Here is a 23,321-nt window from a genome sequence, read left to right as displayed (position 1 = left end):
TCAAATTTGTGATGTCACAGGGAATAAAGTCTGGAGCTGTGCCATAGACCCTGGGGAATGTCCTGAGTATATGGGCACTTTTCTGTTTCAAAACTGAAAACACCCCAACAGAAGACAGCTCATTCAGGTATAAAAAATAAAACAAACATTCTGTGGGTTCACAACATCAGTCTGCCATTCAATGTTTATGGAGGAGCTCCAGACTTAATTTCATCACAAGTTTAGGACTTTCTTCTCTGGTTTTTGCTTAAAGTAAGAGGAGCTCATGTTTGAAAAGATAGACTGAACTTTCCTAGGCTATGGAAATAACATATTTGAATTCTTCTTCTTAGGTGTTGTTCCCCTTTAAGGTGCAATAGGTGCTAAAAATGATTCACTGAGAAAGGCAAAACAGACACTGTTTTAATAGATGACTGAGGAAATTCTGAGTATTCCCACAAATGCTGAGAAATGTATACTCCTCCACTATGGTGGAGAACATCACAGCTTGGTGTGAAAACAGCACCAAAAAGGGCCACAAGGCCCTGCAACGAGTGGTTTGTTTGGCTGAACATGCTGCAGGCGCTGCTCCATCCCTATCCTATCCCTCTATAAACTAACTAGAGCCAGCCGACAGTCTGTAGTTTCATATTTATCATTTCGACATGAGAGAGGTATCAATCTTCTCAACTTACTCTCAGAGGTCAAACAAATGTAATAAATGCATACTGCATTTACTGTTATATTTATATGTATATAATGTATATTCTAATGTTATTATGCCACTTTTTCACACTCTATGGTTGTAGTCCATGTTCTTGCAAGCTGCTATTTTTTAGAATTTTTCTCCACTAAGAATGTATCCATGTGCAACCCTAAAAGAAAAAGGCACAACTTGAGAGTGACTTCTTTTTTAATTAAATGTACTCAGTGGTGTAATGGCCATTTGACATTCAGGGACAAATACTGGTGGACAAGCCTGTAATTGCGAGTGTGTTTCTGGGACTGGGCTCACCGGCCAATCACAGTTAAACTAGTGCTTACCTCATATGCTCCGACCTAGTCTACTTTGTTGCTGCTGCTGTGACTGTAGAATGACTCATTTACCTATCAGAATTTCATTGATGTGGTCCGATAACACTTTGAAGGTCTAGACAAGCTGCACAAGTTACTTAAAATCAGGTCAGGCCATTTTTTTAGGCTGACTGATCAAAAAGCAATAAATACACAACCAAAACAAAGAGTAACTAACCCCCCAAACCACATTTTCCAAATGTAAAGCAGCATATATCTGTATTTGTTAGTGTTGTTGATTGATTCAGGTCCAACTCTTTGACAATTGAGTGTTAAGTACTGCAACTCTACATATTGTGCATAAATATGCATAGTGACTGCCCTCTAAAGGTTGAAGCCTGAGTGATCCTGTTTGCTGTCTCTCTGATGGAAGATGATTAACATTTACAAATCTTGTTTGTCCAGTTGAAAGCACTTAAAATAACACAGCAGCCTACTGGAGTAAAACACATTAGTTAATGCTATATGTAGGCAATGTCTTATTTTCTTTTAAGACATAATCCCTGTATTAAAGGGCATTGATAAGACAATAGAAAAACTAACAGAACGACGCAAAATTTGATTAACATTTGCATAACTTTTTGCCTAATTAGTTAGCCACAGTAGTAGCGGTTAGTCTACCTAACTGTTGTATATACTGCACATATGTATTTAACCCTCGCTGATCCTCAGCAATATGCTATTCACAACACTCAATCAATGTGTAATGACAGCAGCATTGACAAGTTGAAACATTAACAAAAAGTTAATCTTGCTTTATGATTTTTAAGCAAACTAACTATAAAATACAGAAATGAAATGCTGCTATTATGCTGTAAATAGATTGTTAGGAATATCTAAGATGCACATCCAAAAGACCAGAGAGAAAAAAGGAGGATGAAATAATAACATGAGAACTCACCTCCTCCTGTAGAAATATGTAAACAGTGCAGCTCCTAGTCCCAGCAGCAGGAGCACTGCTACTATCAGCCCTATCTGTAACCCCAGGGCAGACGCTAGGAGAGTCAAATAAAAAATAAAACTGTAACATTTTCTGAAAAAGTAACATGGCAATTCAAACCTCCTTATCAACTTTTTTCAAACAATACATTTTGTTTCATTCAGTTTTTGCCTATGAAATGCTAAATAACCCACAGAGCAACAGTGAGTACAATAGAAATTCAGCTTTTCTCATTTTAAAGCTTGAAAAATGTGTACCTGCAGAATGGCTTCCTCATCACAGTTTTACTTTGTAGTGTTAGCTCTACTATCTTCCTACCCGTCCCTTGTGTTTGTGCACACCAGCCTTTTGAGACCTAACTAAGCACGTATTTCTTTTTAATGAAATATGTTTTAACATCACAGGATAAGTGGCGCCTGCCAGGTCTATTACTGAAAACTATGTTTGTTATTTAAAGTCACAGGTGCACTTCTTGATCAGCTACTTTTTAAGCAATACAACAAAGGAACAACTACTGTATCTGTTCCCGTTACAGTCAAACAAACTGTTTTAATGACCTAGTCTTTCAGTAACTGACCCTTTCATACACTGCTGGTGTCACTGTCGTCAGTCAGTGTACGTAAATTAACAGTAGATAATTGCCTGGAGTGGTTACATTGCAGCCTGATTCTTAGCTGCCGGCTGCAGCCCTCCTGCTCAATACTGGATCAGTTTCAAAAAATGCATGGTTCCACTTGTCACATGCGAAAAACATAGGAAGATATGAACCAATTTGAAAAATGCAGAATTACTTTGCGTTCATTTGGTGTCGTGATTACCCTGCTCACGACATAAGTCCATTTGCACCCCCCCTCATGTTGTATTTACGACCTTGTAAGTGAAAATTTTCTTAAAGCTCTGAGGTCACGACTTGTATTGTGTTTGCTGATGTTTTCAGAAATGGTGCAGGCCACAACATGTCTAAGCAAAATGTTGGTATTCAGCCTCATCTTTTTTCACTAAATTCTGCCTTTGCATTACATGACACGTTTGCTAGCTTGTTAAATTGTTAGCCTCAGTGGCATCTAGACTCCGACAGTAGCGTCCACGTTGCTGTTGACTAGCAGCAATGCTCTCACGACTCAACCACTTGAACACCAAGCATGTTGTGTGCACAGCATCCCATGTGGTAACTACGAGCTCACAAGTTCCATTTGAACACAACATAAGCATAAATCTCCTGTTCGTGTACGCTTTGCTTTGCTTGGAAGCTGGTGTCGGTGCTAACCTGTGCTTGTGTAACGGTCTGTGGTTGGAGCAGAGCAGACGTCTCCCTGAGCAGGTGAAGGATCCATGTGAGATGTCTGAATGATGAGGGCCTTCTGATGATCTGACAGCGCTTGGATGCTCCCCCACACTCGCAGCCACCCAGACCCACAGGAAAAGTTGGCTCCTTGTGCAGAGACAAACAAATGTTTTATTTCATTTAATTTCCTCTTTTTTAAACAATGTTTAATTATTATCTGAAGCACATGTTGTCCCTGTGACCATTAAAGATCCATCTTGAATCAGGGAACTGGAGTGCTGACACTGGAGTTCTGGGATTTCAGTTGGTTAGGTTTGATGAGGTTAGGTTTGTTCAAGGTCACAATACTTTTCTTTCTCTTTTTCTTCTAAATATATCTCATTGTATGGTTCATCAATTAACATGTAACAACAAAAGTCTCTGTACAAAGTATAATGTAAAATTCTATGCAGATTTACATATACTGTAACACTTCAATTAATAGCCTGGGCTATTATTTGCTTAAATTTGCGTTTAATCCTTTTACACAAAAAAAATTGCTCAACAAAGATGGAGATACAGTCAAATTATTTATTTAACCTCTTGAGACCTGGACAAATTGGCGCTATTTTATTCAAAAACAATTAAGAAAAATGGACCTGGAATTTAGCAAGAAATCTGTCAAAAAAAAACAGTGAAATAATTTTAAATACATAATTATAAACAGAGTTCTCTTGACATTTCTCTTTAGCTTTTAAAAAAATAAACTTCTACATCTACTGATATGTTTTTTGTGTCTTTCTTGTTTACTATGCTGGTAATATTGTCTTCTTTGATGCTCACGGTGCCAGAAAATTAACTGAATGACTGAATTGTAGAGAATCTTACCAGGGTAACATTGTGTGTAGTATTTCCATATAAACTGTATTTTTATGAGTGATCTAAGCAGCTAACTAACGTTATCTACAGCAGGTAGCCAGCAACCCAGTTTTAGACATCCAAAGAACTTCTATAAAAATGAACTGTGTGGTAACCAGACCGAGCCTCAAATTAAGATCGGCATTTATTTGTCAAAATGTGCTGCCACACCTGGCTAGTAAAAGGGACTGAGTGTCTAATCGGGCCTAGGCTTTTATTTGAAGTTTTACTGTGTCTTTGTATAACTCATTTTGTTATTCTGACACACATATGTTTAGGTTTCTCAAAAATCCCAAAATAAACAATATATATACATTTTAAAAATCCCAAATGTTTCACTTCAGGACTTGCTCTAGCTTGGTAGATACATGAATACTTAAAGCCAGGAAAAGGAGATGGGAGTCTAAATCTGAAGAGTGTAATTCATGCTCTTTAACATTTCTCCTTGCAGAGCTAAAACCACACATAACCTGTAAACACACACACTGGGCATTTCAATACCTGTCTTTGAAGTGAACTGCTCTGCTGCCGATGAAAGCGGCTATCTGCTTCTCATTGCTCATGTCATTGAAGTCAATGTCAGTGCCTCTCCACATTCTGTTAGAGCAGTGCCTCTTAAGTGCTGCTTATTTCTTTGAGCTACTATATCATTATATTGGTGAAGCACTGCACCCTGAGAGCTTAAAATTGGACAGAAGCATCTTCCTGCAGTATAAAAACAGCTCTTATCCCTGCTTAAAAACTCTAAGGTAACAGCACCATTAACCGCTGTGTTGTGCTTTTGTCAAGTTTTCGCCGAGTCACTTAGTGCAAACGTGCCTGTAATCTTGTCTTTTTCACTGAAAAAGCTGTAATGACTGTTTCAATTGATGCCTTACCTTGCAGATACAAGGCAGAGATGCCACAGTGACATCTCTGCTCCAGGTATTGAGCCACCTCAGCGACCCTCCTCCCCTGGATTAGACCACTGCAATCTGAAGTTAAAAGAGAAGAGGATGGTGGCTCTAATGAAGGTATATTTATTGTGTTATGACTGTAAGACAGAAAAATACTGTAGTATTTTGACAATTAAGATTTTTTTGATGGACGTATGACCAAAAAGTTCAGTTGTGTACATTCAGGTTTTATCTTCATTGTTGAAATTTTTTCCCCCAAAGACACATTTTTGATATTTTTGCTTTTATTAGACAGCTGCAAATCAATCTACAGACATGACATTGGTACAAAAAGAGAGAGTCATGACTGAACAAGGGAAGCTGAAGCCACGTGGTATGCATCTAAAAAACAAGGCAACATGATTAATCTAATTGCTGTGTTTTTTAATTTGTCTTTGCAACATTTGTATGCACTCATAGTAGTACTAAAGTCACTTTATGTAAAAACTAGAATTACTATCTCGTAGGTGTATGCCTCCGCAAACCTGTCAGGTTGCACTTATATCAATGTCTATGAAACATGGATGCTTCACACAGGTCAGCACAATCAGCACAATTTCAAGGTAAACACATTTGATTGAAGTGTTACCAATTCAGCATCCGAGAAAATTTCTCCAATTCTGTTACTGATATAACGTTGAATAATCGCCAGAAAAGTGTTTTTACAGAACATTATGATGTCACTGTGAAGATAATTTAATAATTTCATCCTACTAGACATTTAAGTGAAAGTTTGTCATAAATAGCACATATATTATTGAGTTATGACCAAAAACATAATTTGTGAGGTCATGGTGACCTTGACCTTTGACCACCAAATTCTAATTAGTTCATCCAAGTGGACAATTGTGCCAAAGTTGAGGAAATTCCCTGAGACCTTCTTATGATATCACATTTACAAGAATGAGACTGATTCAAGGTTACAGTGACCTTGACCTTTGACCACCAAATTCTAATCAGTTTATCCTTGATTCAAAGTAGACGTTTGTGCCAACTGCGAAGAAAATCCCTCAGGGCTTTCTTGAGATATTGTGTTCAAGAGAATGGCACAGACGAGGTCACAGTAACCTTGACCTTTGACCACCAAAATCTAATCAGTTCTTTGTTAAGTCTTTACGCACATTTGTGCCAAATTTGAGTGAATTACCTCGCAACGTTCTTAAATTTGTCAAGAGAATAGTAAAGACAGACAACAGAAAACATAAAGCCTCCGGCCACTGCTATCGGCGGCACTGAGGCATAAAAATAAATCTAAAACTTGCCTTGATGAGCTTTACAATCTGTGTGTCACAACACCCTCTATCTCTACATTCACGTTCACATTTTAGTTTTGTTTAATTGTGCACCTTACCTCCCGTCTGCTCCTGCCAGTCACTGGAGAGGGGTCCAAGGCAGAGGTCAATGTGACTTGAGAAGGCGGAGCTTGGACATAGGTTGGCACTGTGAGGTGTGGGCGAGGAGCTTGTCCAGGAGGAGGGGCTCCTCACCTCGCAACACGAACAACGGCTGAGCGAAACAGGGCCATCTTCCACTGACCTGTGCATGCAATACATAAGTCAAAACTGCATGTCTGACTAAGATAACATAACAGGCATAGGTTAACATGCATAGCAGGTAGTTTAAGGCTAAAATGTCTGTGTTACATGTGCATCGTTATGTGCACTTTGAAAGTTCCTCTCTCGACACTGACTCCTACAAACTCATCTCTATTCATCAAAGTAGATATTTAAAAGTCTTACATTTTAAAAAATTGATTAACGCCTTACAATAGCTTAAAGGTAACTCTACACTTTGCCTCATTTACCATGCACTGATCTGTGATCATGCAAATTATTCACACCACTCAGCACCTCGCCTGTAACTCTGCTTATCAAACACACAAATCTCTGTTTGTTAACAGTAATAGATAACATAAGAAGACACCATCAATCAATTCACGTGTTTCTGATTTTCATTGGAGCGGCATGTTAAACCTTTGCTCCGCCAATCAGCCTGATGCAGTGGAGGCTCATAAACACCATAAGTGCCTGACCAACCAGAACTTTGGCGTGGCTTGATATGTTCAGACCACCATCGTGCCTCAGATCGTATTCTAGAGCTGCTGTCTTGCAAATTTGTGCATCTATTTCCTTTAGATTTAAATTTTACTACACGCATAAGGAGATGACCAAAATAGCTTATTTTCATTTAAGAAATATTGCTAAGGTACATTTGTTCCTGTCCTATCAAAATGCTGAAAAACGTACCCATACTTTTTTCTTTAAACTGATTGGATTATTGCAATGCTCTTTTAATTGGCCTTCCGAAACAGGCAATTAAGACACTTCATGTTATCCAGAATTGTGCAGCAGGACAGAGAGGCAGAGAGAGCATACTACCCGGTTTCAGCTACACTCCACTGGCTCCCATTACCTTTTAGAATAGATTCTATGGTTCTTTTACTTATTTTTAAAGCTCTTAATGTCTCTGAGGGCTATCACTTTACCGTGAATAAAATGTTTCTCAGTTAATGTCAGAATCTTGTCAGATATAATCCTAGAATATCAAGTGGTTCATAGGCAGACTGTTTTGTCTTTTCATCTTAATCTGGCCTTGTTAGCAGTGTAGCAGTCGTTTCCATGGTTATCTTGTCTGGTTAAAAGAGAACATGCTGTGATTAAATTTTTTTTTAAAACTGCGCAAGAGCCAAGGTCCTTTGATGAGGACCTTTGTGTCGGTGTCCTCGATCCAATTAAGATAATTAGATGAAAGTCTGTACATGATATGCTGTTGGGGTTATTCTGTATTTACCTGGTAGCTGGTATCACTTGCCTCCCTCTGGTGGTGGACAGAGATGAGAGCAGCTGCTGGTTTTCACTGAACACAAGTACATCTCTGAGACTGGAATTAGTCAGAGCCGTGCCAGCTCTACAGACACTGAACAGGTCATAGCACAGGACTACTGCTCCTCGTACCGGCACTGTGGAGCCCTCCGGGAAAGTCTGATCTATGCAGGACAGAGAGGAGGTGAGGGAGTACAGTGAGAGATGGTGGGAATAGGTAGAAAACAAGAAAAAGAAAATGATAGAGAGTTAAGGAGAGACTGTTATTAAGAATGAGATATTATTTATTTTGTTTCACTTCCAAAAATTGTCAGGTTCAGTTTCAGGTTCCTTTATTTGTCCATGGAGGTAGATTTAAAACTACACCACTTACTGATGAAAGACTAAACACAATAAACCATGACAAAAAGTGCTTGGATGCTTTGCTATCAATAAAAGATTGGGATATTTCTAAGATTCATTTAAGTCATTATGATACCATTTAAGGCCTTCTTTTTAGATGAAAGAATTCAATGCCTTTTAAGATTTTTTAAGGGGCTGGAGGAACCCTGGATGTCAATCACTTAAAAATAAGGTGTCCTGCCTAACCTGCTCCAGTGACATTTCCAATGATGTAAAATCCGTCCTGGTCAATGGATCCGGTCAAAGGAAGAGCAATGATGGTTCCACTGCGTTCCTGGTCAAACACAGAGAGCACCAGGCCCCGAAGGTCTGTCATGGGAGGGCCGTGCAGCTCCACAAAGCCCCTCTGCTGGCTGTGATTGGTCCAGTGGCCACTTGCCACCTCACTGATGACCACACCCTCAGGGGCTGGAGGGGGGCGAGGGCAGCTGTTCTCCCTCAGAGGCGTAGGTGGAGCCACCTGTATTGATGAATTTTAGACAATAATGATTTAATTGTCTTTAAAAACTGATGTGATGTATTCATTGAGGATCCATGCGCAATAATTCAAACATCAGTGCAATAACTCAAAACACATTTTGTCAGCTTCTGCTCAAAAACTAGGCTTATATTTAAAGTAATAGTTCAGCATTTTAGGGAAATGCACAACAATTTCGTGGAGTTTCCGGTTGCTTTGGGAAGTTACTGCATTCAGCTAAAAAAACAGTCCGACCTTTAACCCCCTCAAAACCATAATGTGTCATTTTTACACTTTTACTTTCACAAAAGTAGTGAGAAGTGTGTAAAGGCCAAAACACACGCTCCCAAACGCCACACGTAAGAACTTATATTATTCTCAATGTACAACCCCACACAGGCCGCTTAAATGCATTTATCCCCATACTGGCTCCCTGCATATACTGTATATTCTGGCTCCCGTAGCAGCTCTTCATCTTCTATGCTCCTGTGATAGCTGATTCTTGAAGTCGCTGTCTCTCATGTGTGTCAAAGAATTTATAAGGAAAGACTAGTTGCTGGAGTCGAGAAATATCTGTAGCTCTATCAGCATTCACAATGGCTGCATTTTAGCAGCTCCCAAAAAGTAGCTGACTAGTTGATTGATTGCGGGAGATATCATATTTTGTTCGACAATAATGAATGCTCATCAAAAAGGTCTAAAATACAACTGGTATTGGGTTAACTAATGCAGGAGAGATACACCTGGTAAAAGTCCTCTTATCTGACGCCCCAGCAAGCTATATACAACCCCGATCCTGTCATTAGAAGAACGCACGAGGTTGAGAAAGATTGCCTGGTGAGCCACTGCGCTGGAGATATGATCCTCCGGTAAGTTTAATTGTGGGCTTCAACACTTGATTTAAATCTAATGCTGGGGTGGAGGAAGACAGATCTTTTAGTAGAACTAGCAATAACAGTTTTTCCCACAGAAATAGAGCTTATGTGTGTCACTAACTGACAACGCAGGTGGAGCCAACTTTTGTGTGTGTTAGTGTGTGTGGTTTTTTTTTCTTTTGAGATCTGTGTATTTTGTAGGTCCTAAACAGAGCACAAACTTTACATGACTTCTTTTTTACCCTCTACAGCAGTCTGTGGAGTTTTATGTTTTGTAGAGGAGCATTAAGGAATAAATTAATTGATTATCACATTCATGACTTCCTTTTGATCAGTTTGTGGTAAACTCAATCGGAGCTGATCAGATTAGAGGCGAGTAAAACCAAACCTCCCTCTGCTGCTATGATATGGGATAGACCAGGTCATACCAATAAAGCAACTTTGAATTGCACTGCACTGAACTGAATTGAATTGAGAGACACAGTAACAAAACTACAAAATCTACATTATATATGTGGCGGCAGATGCTGATGTTGTCACGCTGTGCCAAAAATAAATGGATAGGTGGGGAAACCCTGAATAACTGTCTGTGCCGTCCCTTGCACCAATAGCACAATGCTTTCCATTGGTGCTAGAAGGAGCACTGCTTAATCTCAGCCTGCTCGGTGAAAGTGTCGGTCTTTGTACTCACTGAAAAGGCAGACAGGTCATGGGGGTAAAGACCTCTACAGCGGCTGAGGGCCTCATCACCAGGCAGAACCTCTGGATCTTCCAGCAGAGGCAGCTGTCCCGGGGTGAGAGCTTTACTCAGCTCCTGTGCCTCCTTATCTGATCCTCTCTGCCGGTAAACGACTGCATCCAGCAAACCTTTGGTGGGGATCCCCCTCTGTGCGGCTGATGGTGGCCCAAAAGGGCTGCGATAGAGCGCCACAGCGTCTGGTCCATTCTGGATGGTATTGGGGGGCAGGCGGAGTGATGGAGCTGGCACCAGCCTGTCACTACCCAGCAGGAAGTAGCCCTTAGAAGTGGTGAAGTGTCCACTCAGGCTGATTTCCCTGTACGGTTTGTTGTTGTGTGCACTGAACAGTAGTATCCAGATGCCCTGCAGGGAGACCCGGCGTCCTGATGGGTGCCACAGCTCAATGTACTCGCCATCCTCAGCCGCGCCAGGTGTATCTGTGTTCAGCTCATTGATTAAGAAGTCACTGTTCCCCCAGGGTGGGAGGTGAGGCGGTGAATCTGTACCTCCTGGAATCACTAAAGCACATAGGAAGGAGCTATTAAAAGTAATGTTTGACTTCATTTTTTTCATACTCCTAAATTTTCCAAAAACATATAACATGCTAATGAAAGAGCTGTAAAGATGCTAGGTAGTTTTTTTTTTCACCTTTGGTAGTTCAAATGAAGTACTGGAGCAGAGTGGTTATCAACATTGAAAAAAGCACATCCCCACATTCAACCCCGTGCAAAAATCATGTTTATTATGCAAGCTTTCGTTCAGAGACCTTCTTTACGGCATGAAGAAGGTCTCAGCAGCCTAGAACGGTTGAACTAAACAATGGCTCCATAAAGCCATTTGCGTTTTTGTATCAGCCACTGAAGTAAGACGCCCAACTGCAATGAGCAGTTGCCAGAGTTACACTACTTGTTTGATATGTTTGTTGATAATTCGGCTTCCAGTTAAAACATCCTGAATATTATCAGAGAAAAAAGGTGACTTCACCTTGGCATGTGATGGACTAGCCCTCCGCAGCGACATGCCAAAGTGCGTCAGAACTGCATCGATTTTTAAGCTGAAGCTGCTTTATTCGGTTTTTGATCAGTTTAAATCACTGAGTCTGTTTGTTTTGAAAAGGAAGAGACCTCTCCTAATAATTCGACTCACAGTAAAAACCCTCCTGAACATCTGGATAAGAAAAAGGTGAGCACACACTAACTCATAAGAGAAAAGGCTTTTCACTTATTTGTAACTTAAAACTGCTTTATTTTATCTTAATAACTGTTTTAATCGCTTGGTTTGTTTGTTTTGAAGAGCAAGAGACCTCTGTGGATGATTTGGCTCCTGATAAAAACCTCCTGAAAAATGAACACTGAAAGAATTCTAGCCAGGAGAAGCTTTAGATGGTTGCAATCTAAAATTCACCGCTTGATGCCACCAACTCCTACTAAATTTTACACACTTTACCTTTAATATAAATACACAAGCTGATTATTTGTGTTGCATGCAGTTGAAATGGACCCGGTTTACATGAAGCTTTTATAGTGATGAAACATAAAAGCCGACACATTCAGTAGTAACAGAAAGCAATGACACCGATTCAACTGAAAGCTTCTGTATACGACTTTCAGAGCATTACTATAGCAGTAAACAACTATTAGCTCTGTAAAAATATAGTGGAGTAATGATGCCCTAAGATGAGATGAGAATCTGAGCCTCTCTGTTGTTTGTTGTGGTCAGCCGGTCTGGCTGAGCTTGCATGTTAGTGCATGTCCTACTGGTAACCTTACTGCTGCCACTTTGCACTGCACACATACAGCAGTTACAGTTGATATCAGTAAGGCAATATCGTAAGAAGCGTAGCATTGCTAACATCATTAGCTCTGTTAACACTGTTGTCCTTGTAAGTGCTGTTTATGGAGTTACCACCATTAGCTGCTACCTCCATGAATGTGAAGGATCTCATACACTCTGAATTTCACATAGAGCCCTTTTAAGTGACCTAGGCTTTGCAAATACAGCTAAAAAGATGAAAAGAAAAGTTCATCATGTTACCAAAAACATTAATTTGGTTTCTTGCCAAGAGTTTGATGCGAGGAGTGTTACCACTTTCATATCAGTTACATGGTGCTACAGTCAGCAGACATGAAAGTGGTAGGATCTTTTCATTAACTCTAAGAAGGAAAAGAGTGAAAATCTTATCAAACTATAAGATGGAACAATACAACAGAAAAAAAGACAAGCTGGATGAGACATGACACTCGTGATTTTACTACCAAATGTTTAGTCTCACCCAAAAATGTACATCAGATTACCTTGTAATGATTGTACCAGAAAAAAAGGGTTTTACAACGTCAGACATTTGCCTGTATCTGTCTTCTCAATATGTGTGAATGTGCAACAGATTACACAAACAAAGAGGCCATAATCTTTTATTCCTCTTATTGGTGTTTTTTTCTTGGAGCAACACCCTCACCAACTCTCACTTCTTTAATTTGCAACATTTGTTCCAGTGATGTAGCTTTGCTCCTAAGTTGGTGAATGATCAAATCTATAACTTCCTGATGTCAGAACATTTTCTGCGTCTAAGGATGTGAGTTATGTATCTCTTTCTGAGAATAAGGCATACTCTGTGGCCCCGAGATGAATAAAAATCTAATTCTAAGTATCAATTTTGCATGCCTCTACAGTGCATAAAGTTCCTAATGACACGTGCCCAGCATTCAGCATTAACAGCAGCCTCTCCATGTAGATGACTTCTCACAGCTGGCTATGCATTATCTCATTTTCACTCGCTATTTAATAATTACTATGAATTAGTGATTGTCTTCCTATGCATATTCAACTCATGGCCATGCATTATATTTTGTTTCTAAATATTATAAACAGGGTTTCTTTACTGACTGAAACACATTTCTTCAACAGACACTTTTTCATTCTGGTCTACTTTAGGTTTCAAAGCACAATCTGTAGAACTAATGCCAAGTTAATAACTTCTTTGAATGAATGGCACACTGGGTGCTAATGTCAATCACTGCTGGTTTTCATTTGGGGGAAGGGGGGGGGTAAACAGAGTTAAAGCAATAGTGGGTATTTTTAACAAACCGATATGTTTTGATATTTACAAATTATAAAAGAAGAGATAACATATCAGAGTCGCACACATATAAAGTGACATTTATTTAATATTTATCTACTATAAACTCAAGAATCACAAAGCACATTCAAACACTCACCAATACTGTGCGGGCAGATCTTTGGCCAGGGGCACTGGTTGGGCTGTGCCGGAGTTTGCGGGGCCTCCCAGAAGACACCGGGATCTCTACCCCAGTCTGCAACACCACAGCGACTCAGATAGAAGCCACCCTCTCTCAAACTGACAAAACAATGAAATTATTTAGTAGAAAGTCTTGCAAGGCGACCCTTATTTTGAAGAGTTCTAATTTTACAATTGATTAGTGTTGGATGACAAATTCATTTTTTGCAGTAAATAAGCAAAAGCACATTGTAATGCTGTTAAATAATGAAGCCTTGTATTATAAATACTAATGCAATGCTACATTTCTTTATAGTCATGAAAGTCAGTCAATAAGTTGGTTCAATGCTTTCGTTCAGATTGAAAAAATCTCAATAACTATTGGATGAATTGTCATGACAATCATGGTAGCTTGTGGATGAATCTCCGTGACTTTAGTGATCTCCTGACTTGTGATCTAGCGCCGCTAGCAGGTTGACATTTTTGGTTTCAGTAAATGTCTTCACAACTATTACATGGATAATCATGCAATTTGGTACACTCATTAATGTCATCCTGAGGACGCATTGTGATAACTAGTGATTCTCTGACTTTTCATCCAGCACATTCAGGTCAAATTTTTTGTTTGTTAATGGAGACTATGAGGAAAAATGTTACTCTGTGACTTTTTTTTTTCCATGACTGGAGGTGGTGAGCTAGAAACATATCTGGGATACTAAAATTATGACGGGTAAATGTGTGTTTTGTTTTCATTTATGAGATGAGACAGGGCTAAAATGTTAATGGTGGGCTGTTTTCCATTAATTATGTGTTTAATCTGTCTTTCAAAATATAATCACTGGTTGAACTGGTTTAGGGATGTTTCTAGATAACCAGAATACCAGCAATACAGGTGATGATGTCCCAGCAATGCAAAAAGGGTTTGGTTGGGAAAAAAAAAAACCATGTAGATCTATGGATTTATTTTTTTATACTTGGGCAGAAAGGAAGACACATTGCAATGAAGTAACCAGAGACAGAAAGACGCCCTGCGGCTACAAATTAGGAGGGAAGAATATGATCAACTTGAACTAAGGTAAGGAATCTGGATATTATACAAGTATTAAGAAAGTGAAATGTTGCTTCAATATTTAATACAGGCTGTCGCCATGATTCCAATTTCTGATACCTGTATTAGCCTAATTGAATTGGTTTAAAGAATAAAACATTTTGACTGATAGTAATGACAAGAGGTTGAGTTAAATGTCATGACTTTTTATTGAAAACCAGCTAAAAACTGGACTAAAGTAAAACAGAAGATAAAAATGACTAAAATGTGATCAAAACTAATGAGTCTTCTTCTTAAGGCTGAGATTAAATCTAAAATAGCTGCAAAATTTAACACTGAAGTGATGTTATGCAGATCTCTATTTAAGTGTTTGAGTCAGTGTGAGTGAAAGCCTGCGTGTGACTATTGCGCCACAGTGATGACACACATAAAACGAGAAAAAAAATGCTTCAGCAAAGAGGAACAGTGGTCACAAGCTGACCTTCACCCGAGTGATACATGCTTTATCAGAAAGTGTTTCGTAACACTTATAACTATGGCCTCAAAAATAACCCCTGAAAGTAACACACACAACTTACAGTCAGACCAAAAATACATCATGAGTTCACCAAACTACTGCAGCACCGATTCTCTCCACTTCTTGTGTTTACTGCAGTTTAATTGTGGTGGCTTAACTTCTGAAATGAATGGGGAACTATTTAAGTGTCTTACCTGTTGCTGAGTTGGTAGGGCTCTCTGCCAGGGATAAGAGTCTCTGTTAGGTTGGCACTAGGTTTATTTCCTGGTCCAGCAAACACAAATGCATCTAGAGGCTGAATCTGGCTAAGCGGACTGCCCACAGGGAAGTCTGAGGCTCTGCCACTATAGATAGCTACTGCCCCTGACTCATCTCCTGAGAAGATGAGGAAGAAAAGGAAAAAGAGAAGGAGAAGGAGAAGTCATAACAGGAACAATGAATTTACAACAAAACGAAAGTGAGTGAATGCATAAAAAAGTACTTGAAGGGATGGTTTCAATTTTTTGAAGTGTGGTTGTATGGGGCACTTAACCATATTTATTGTCACAGATGTCGGTCGGCACATCCCCGCTTTGGAGAAACAGGCTGAAGATCAACATAGAAGCTATGCGATTTACTGCTGTGGATGGGGGTCAACAACATAACATATTTCAGCCACCTCAAAAAAGTCTCACCTAAACTGATCAATATAAGTTTAAGTGTATTTATTGGGTATCTTTAGTGGGAGTACTTTCAGCGCTTTACCCTTCCATCAGACAGCCTGTTCTGACAAGGAGGCTGTTAACAGCTTCAATTCCCAATCTATGCTCTTGTCAAAGCCACCAGACTCCAATGACAAAAACAGTAATTTTGGCTCGTGAACACAGGAGCTGCTCCTCTCAATGGAGTCTGGTGTCTTTGAAGAGAGCGATATAAAAGCTTCATTTTCTGGGTCGAAATCACTGTCTGATATTAAGGCAAAGCAGTAAAAATACTCTAAATAGAGTACACTAATACTGACATTGATTATTTAAGGTAGGACATTTTTAGGTAGCTAAAATAAGTTTTGTTGCTGACCTCCAGCCACAGCAGTGGATTGCTTAGTTTGCATGTTGGACTCCAGCCTGCTTCTCCAAACTGGCGGCATGCCAACCGACATCTGCTGTATGTCACATACTGACTGTGGATAAGTGACTCATACACCCCACTTAAAAATATCTGAACTATCCCTTTAAAATGCATTTACGCTCACGCAGCCATGTCGAACCTGATAAATTAAAAGGATTGATAAAAATCTTTCGATCAGCAAAAAAGTTATCCAGCCAATTAAAGCAAAATCACAACAACTCCCAGCACACTGACCTTTCATGTAGCTCTTCTCTATGGTCACCGTGATCCAACCGTTCCTGGAGGTGTCAGCATTGACATCCACGCTCACGCTGACCCTGTCCGTTCTCCCATCCAACACAACCAGCACCAGAGGCCCTGCAGCTGGAGCCTCTGTGAACTCCACAAACCCGTCCACTTGCCCTCCTCCCAGCTTCAGCTCGGTGATGATAGGATTGTTTGCTGGGGCGGCAGGAGGGGTGCAGTTATTCCTCTGACCTGGGGATGGCGAGGACACCTGAAAGCCCCAGCGATCTTCAGACAGCAAGCACCTCTCAATTGACTCGTCCCCCTCCAGGGCTGTTTCATCCTCGACGAAGGCCACTTCTCCTGGCGTCAGAGTCTCAGCGAGGAACTCTGCGCCCCCCGTACGGCGAGTCATGTAAACAACAGCGTCCACTAGCCCGTGGGCTGTGACATTCATCTTCTCACTGTAGCGAGCAGCAGATGTATGATAGAGGACAATGGCATCTGGGCCATTCTGGACTGTGTTGGGTGGCAGGAGGATGGCCGGTTTGGGCAGCATGTCCACCGAGCCCACCAGGAAGAACCCCCTGTCATCTGTGCTGTGGTCTTTGAGGTCCAGCACCTTATAGGCTATATTTCCATTTCCATTATAGAACACAAGGGTGTAGCCATCCAGAGAGGCTCGCTGTCCGCTGGTGTGATACAACTCCACAAACTCTGTGGTGTCCAGTCTGGGGTTGTCGGCGTTGATCTCGCTGATGATGAGGCAGGGGTCACCAATGACAACCACCACCAGGCAGAGACAGGCCACGCAGGCCAAACTGACCACCATGTTTACAACTTCTGGATTCTGGCTTCTGCAAAAAGAAGTAGCATCACTCAATACAATAAAAGAGTGCAGATGTTGTGGTTTAATAATCTCAAGCAATACTGGAATTCTATTTAACAGTTTTTCTTGATTGCTAAGACCCGATATATGACAATGGAATCTAGTTGATCCTCATTATCACCCCCTTAGCACAGCAGAAGTCTTCTCTTACAAATGTGTTCACACTTTATCATTGGTTTTGCACATTTTTCACACCTTTTTCAAAACGGTTAATAATGAACTCTACTGCATTTATTGTATTACACAAAGGGAAAACATCTGTTCACAGTTCATATAAATTACTTGCATAATTATGAATCTCTAAAGTATCTGCGTGAAACTCCTTTGCCCAGTTCTTTAATCAGTGATCAGTCCTCATCAATAGAAGATGCAACTCTGTGTTGGTTTTAGCAAGCACCAATCAAAGAGGAAGTTACGCACAGAAAAACCTGTACAAAAAAATTAAATGAGCAAAGAAAACTTTCTTCTTCTCTATTTTTTTTGAAAGATGTATGTTTATTCACAGTATTGCAACGGGACATCTAAAAGTGTAAAAAGTGCAGGTGCAGACTGCAGTAGTTATATTTACTCCTACAGCTTTGTACAAATGTTACTGGTACAATTTACTGCAATGCATCACAGGTTCATATTGATCACTGTATATTGTATTTTGCTGTCCACTGAGTAAAGATTGATGAAAGAATATACTCATTAAATTGCAAGTTTTACTGATTGATGGAAATACTTGGTTTTGTTGCATGTTTTTCATGTTTTATGAGTATTTGAGCATTTTGCAAACAATCGTTTTGTGTGTGAACAATTTTAAAAAGGAGCCTCTGAGAGGAGGAATGTGTTCAAGCAAATGAGAAGAACTATAATAAACTCAAGCAATACTGGGCTGAAGCACAATGTGAACCACAGAAAGGGACTGCCTACTGTATCAGCAGCGTGTTCTCAGTACTGTAATCAAATCTTATGTTTACTACTTGCAGACCAGACTCCCTTGAGAAAAACCTCATAATATCATGAATGAGTCTTCTATGTGTCTATTTATTGTTCATGGTGACACTGGGAATGCACGTCTTCTGCATGACTCATGTAACGTTGCGAAACACACTAGCAAGCAGATGGAAACTTTGCATGAAACGGTGAAATGCTTTTAGCTGCGAATAAATAGGATTAAGCAACCAACCCTGGCGGATCATGTTAAATAAACTGGAGCTGTATCATTTTTTCAGGAGCAATTTAAACAAGATGCAGCAGTTTCACCCCAAAATCACCCAAATCGTCACAACTCTAAGGTTAGCTATAAAATTTGTCTTAAAGAAGCTACATTAGTTTGCACGACAGTCACTCTGAAGAAAAACCATGCCGGGAAAAAACCAGACGTCTTAAAATGAAGTAAAAGTCCATGGAGGTCAGTTCTGCCCTGAAATTATCTCCCATCTCACGACAGTTATTCCAGTCACGGTTAGGCTGCTATGCATGCATCTTTCCGTCGAAAAAAAAGGCTGTCAATCTGCTTTCTATCAGTGCCACACAAGGTCCTTCAAGGCGTCGTGACTTACCGTGTTTTCTTGGTCCTTTTCGGCCAGGTGTCGCTAGCTGCACCGTCGAAACCTCCCCGGCTAAATGTAAAAACCGGTCGTAAATAATGTTGGTAAAGTTTGTTTTCTGTCCTCCGCCGCTCCCTTCATTCACAAAGCAGCACTTTCTCTCTCCCTCCGGACTGTGGGCGGTCAGACTGACTGAGGGGGATGATGCCTGCCAGGGGAAGCTCGCTTTTTTTCTACGTCTCAGTACACCATTCAGACATCCACAGCTGAAGATAAAACACCAGTTAACCCAGCGAAACGCGTTAAAACGCGGGTTAAGTGTCAGCCCCAGTCGGTATTGCCACCATACAGAAAATATCCACTCTGTGCAGCTGTGTTAATGTCTGTTTTTAGAGCAAAATAATGCAGTGGCCTTAATTCATCCCAAGACGCCTTGTAAAAGACCTGAAGGGGGGCCCCTGACCCTACTTTGTGAATTAGGGGAGAGCGGGTTCAGTGGTGACACTTGATGACAGTGGAAGTCCTGCCCCATATCAGGTTACCAAGCTAGCAGGGAACAGTTCCCACAACACTGGCTAACTTTACCTACAAGTTGCAAAAATGTTTTAAAGAATACATTTTAATCTAATGTTCAAAGAACGTTTTAAGGACGTTTATCTTTTCAAATAATGTTTCTGTAAGGTTAAATGCTGACTAAGACGTAACATTTTAACTGCAACGGTCTGAGGATATTTTGGTGATGTGTAGAAGAGACAGATCATAGAATGTTCTTTTATAAAATGTTCCCACAATGTTACATGAGAACAAAGACAAAACATTTTCAAAGCAACATTCAGAACATGATATTTAGGACTGAGATTGCACACATTCTTTTTAAAAAATGAAAATGTAAAAATGTGATATGTTAAAAAAAATACAAATTTCTAAGTTTTTAGAGAATGTTACACTAACTTTAAGAGGAAAATTCTGGGAACTAAAAGAAAACTTGCTGCTGAAAACATTACTAAAACATTGCATTGGTTACATTGTACCGTTCTAAGAACATTTTTGGACCCAAATTTCATTATCCGAGTATAGCTTCTGTACCAATTTTGGGGTTTTGAGTGATAAAACAACAACAACAACAACAGCAACAACAATTCTTGGATCTGACTTTCTCAAAAGCTGTATTAATACAGAAGATTGTGTAGGCTTTATATTCTAAGCTGATCAGGTAGCTCATTTTTCTTTAGTTATGGAAGCCCATTTTTGTCAGTGTGATTAAAAAAAAGTGTAAGTTATTACAATGAGAAACTTTCTCAAAATAATGACCCAATATCTCAAATTAATGGGAAACTTCTTTTTAAAAAAATACAGAGTAAGTATCTCAATAATGAGTATCTCAAATGAGTTATCTCAATGAAAAATAACAGTCAGCAATTTGAGAACATTTCTTAGTATTTTGAGCTATTACCTCATTAATCTGAGACTAAATATTCTTATTTTATGTACTTTATTAATTCCCGAGGGGATATTCTTTTTTTTTTACTCTGTTGTCATATACAGACGTGGACAAATTTGTTGGTACCCTTACAGCTCATTGAAACAATGTTTCATTCCTCCTGAAAACTGATCAAGTTAAAAGCAATTATCTCATGTACACCTGTGTTCCTTTGGTATGTCATAGAGTAAAGTATATATGTAAATGTCTATTTTCATTAAATATGGAATTAACAATAATGGGTGCCAATTACTTTTGTCAGTGTTAAGTTATTTCAGAGAGTGGGTTCTTCTAATTTCATGGAAGGGTACCAACAAATTTGTCCACATCGTTATACACGGGCCTGAAATAGGCCTAAACACACATGCATAAGATATATACAGTACATGCATCAAATGGAGAGGTGTCAGTGTGAGGGAGCTGTCCATGGACAGGTGCCCTGAGCAGTTGGGGGTTTGGTGCCTTGCCCAAAGACACTTCAGCAGTGCCACTAATCTGCTCTCCATACTTGGTCCAAATGGGGACTTGAACCACAACCTTTTGGTTCCCAAGCCAAATCCCTTTGGGCTGTGCTACTGCCGGCTCCAGTATTTTAGTTTTTTTAGATTCTAACTCATCATTTTGAGATACTAAGTTGGTTTTTTGAGATACTAAGTCACTATTTTGAGAAGTTTGCCATCATTTTAAAATACTAATTCAGTTTTTTTGCCAAAGTTTGTCATTATTTTGAGACAGTCACTCATTTTTTAAAGAAGGTTTCAGGATCTTTTCTTCCTCAAATTAACAGAAATGGACTTCCATGGTAGAGGTAACAAAAGAAAAAAGGAGCAACTTTATTTGTGTAACACTTAGAAGAACAGTTTTACAGAGCACACGTGAATATTTCCATCAGAAGAAACAGGAAATAGATAATAATTAATAAAGTTTAAGACAAGTAGACTGCACTTGTACACAAACAGAATAAATTTTTAAAAAGTCTTTAATAAGCTGGTGGCTGAAAACATCAACAAAAGTTTCTGCTAATACAAGTTCACAATGCATCCTAAGCTATTGTATGTATGTACACAGACAGACTGTTTACTTTAATGTGGTATAAAGTTGTATTGACCAACACTGTAAGTTTATATAAGAATATACATACAAGGATAACAAAATAAAAGTAATATTAAAATAAGTATACTAGTTTTAAAAGTATTTTAATTGTTTTTCTTTAGGGTGTGTCCAACTCTGGCTTAGCAGTTAAATATCAGTTGAGTTAGTTCACGTCTTTTCAGTTGCTCAGGGCTACTGACGCATTTTCCTGGAACAGGGTTAATATCTTGAGCACCTTGATTTATGCCTCCCCTGAGAATTAAAAGAATGTGAAACAAATGTTTCATTATTTTGCTACACTACAAATCTAATGTATTGCAAGGTTACTGAGAGTTTTTCAGCCTCATTTCTCCAGGGGTGGAAGAAATCTTTTGCTTAAGTATAAGTACCATTATCACAATGTATTCGATTAGAAGTAAAAGTAATTTATTTAAAAACACAAGATGTTTTATCAATAAAATAGGTTAAAAGTACAGAAGTATTATAATCAAACTGCACTTCAGATATGAAAAGTAAATGTACTTTTTATGCAAATTATATATTATGATATTTTACATAATTAGACTATTAATCCTGACGACTCAGTGCACAGGTAGTCATCATTGGAGATGGTTTTATCTACCTTAATCAGTGAAGTTTAGATGGCCAGGCCCTTCCAAAGAGGCTGATCTAATCAATCTTGGGTAATTTGATTTCTTTGGAGTCAAAATGTTATTCAAATTAAACAATCTGAAAAGTTTAGAGAGGGAAAGTCCAATAAACAACTCATTAAGATAATACATGAAGCCAAACTAGACCAGCCACTAGTTAAACTTTAAAAAGTAACCAGTAACTAAAGCTGTCAAATAGGTGCAGTGGAATGAAGAAGTTCAATATATCCATCCAAAAAATGTTGTGGAATAGAAGCATAAAGCAGCATAAAACAGAAACACGCTAGTAAAGTACAAGTAGCTTAAAATTGTACTAAAGTGCAGTAATTGGCTAGCAAAACTGACCACAACGAATTTTAGTTGAAGTTTCATGGACATTGCGTTACTGTACAGCTGGGTTAATGGGCTCAAAGTTTCATTTCTGCTCTCTGTGGAACTAGTAACAAAATATTATGAGTCTGTGGTCAGGGAGTTTACAATATGCTGAAAGCACAAAAAGTCAGATTTTCCATTTAAACCATTTATAGTCAGCAAGTATATAAAGGTTTTTGAGGAACATTCATTTGTTCATGTAGTTTCATTGGTGTCCTAATGGCAGATTTTTTTTATTTTTTTTTTAAAAAGGGATGTACAAACCCCTATTCCAATGAAGTTGGGACATTGTGTAAAACATAAATAAAAACAGAATACAGTGATTTGCGAATCCATTTCAACCTATATTCAATTGAATACACTACAGAGACAAGATATTTAATGTTCAAACTAATACACTTTATTGTTTTTTTTTGCAAATATTTCTTTTGAATTTGAACATTTTGAATTTGATGCCTGCAACACGTTTCAATATGCTGGGACAGGGGCAACAAAAATCCGGAAAAGTTGAGGAATCTTCAAAAAACACCTGTGTGGAACATTCCACAGGCGAACAGGTTAATTGGAAACAGGTGAGTGTCATGATTGGGAATAAAAGGAGCATCCCCAAAAGGCCAAGTTGTTCACAAGCAAGGATTGGGGGAGGTTCATCACTTTGTGAACAACTGTGTGAAAACATAGTCCAACAGTTTAAGAACATTTCTCAATGTACAATTGCAAGGAATTTAGGGATTCCATTGTCTACAGTCCATAATATCATCAAAAG

The 23,321-nt window shown here is 39.1% G+C and overlaps 1 protein-coding gene across 2 annotated transcripts in view; it reads right to left on the bottom strand.

Annotated features, from left to right (window-relative positions):
• The window catches only part of LOC121959354 (uncharacterized), a 33,467-nt gene that overhangs the window by 4,319 nt on the left and 5,827 nt on the right, over positions 1-23,321 (bottom strand). Inside the window, exons 1-11 of one of the 2 annotated variants that reach the window (XM_042508623.2) lie at positions 18,974-19,410; positions 16,547-17,394; positions 15,400-15,580; positions 13,621-13,760; positions 10,358-10,923; positions 8,521-8,794; positions 7,901-8,096; positions 6,462-6,646; positions 5,054-5,149; positions 3,261-3,425; positions 1,955-2,048 (exon numbers count right to left, since the gene is read on the bottom strand). In XM_042508623.2, coding sequence (XP_042364557.1) covers positions 1,955-2,048; positions 3,261-3,425; positions 5,054-5,149; positions 6,462-6,646; positions 7,901-8,096; positions 8,521-8,794; positions 10,358-10,923; positions 13,621-13,760; positions 15,400-15,580; positions 16,547-17,369 — 2,720 coding nt within the window. In that variant the 5' untranslated portion in view covers positions 17,370-17,394; positions 18,974-19,410. Of the gene's footprint in view, positions 1-1,954; positions 2,049-3,260; positions 3,426-5,053; positions 5,150-6,461; positions 6,647-7,900; positions 8,097-8,520; positions 8,795-10,357; positions 10,924-13,620; positions 13,761-15,399; positions 15,581-16,546; positions 17,395-18,973; positions 19,411-23,321 lie in introns of those variants that run through there. The other variant, XM_088070081.1, reaches the window with a different exon arrangement.

This window comes from Plectropomus leopardus, chromosome 19 (assembly GCF_026936395.1).
Source record: "Plectropomus leopardus strain MGB_pleo_1.0 chromosome 19, ASM2693639v1, whole genome shotgun sequence".
NCBI lineage: Eukaryota > Metazoa > Chordata > Actinopteri > Perciformes > Serranidae > Plectropomus > Plectropomus leopardus.
The sequence above is the reverse complement of the archived record's forward strand: the minus strand, read 5'-3'. Positions and strand labels throughout refer to the sequence as shown.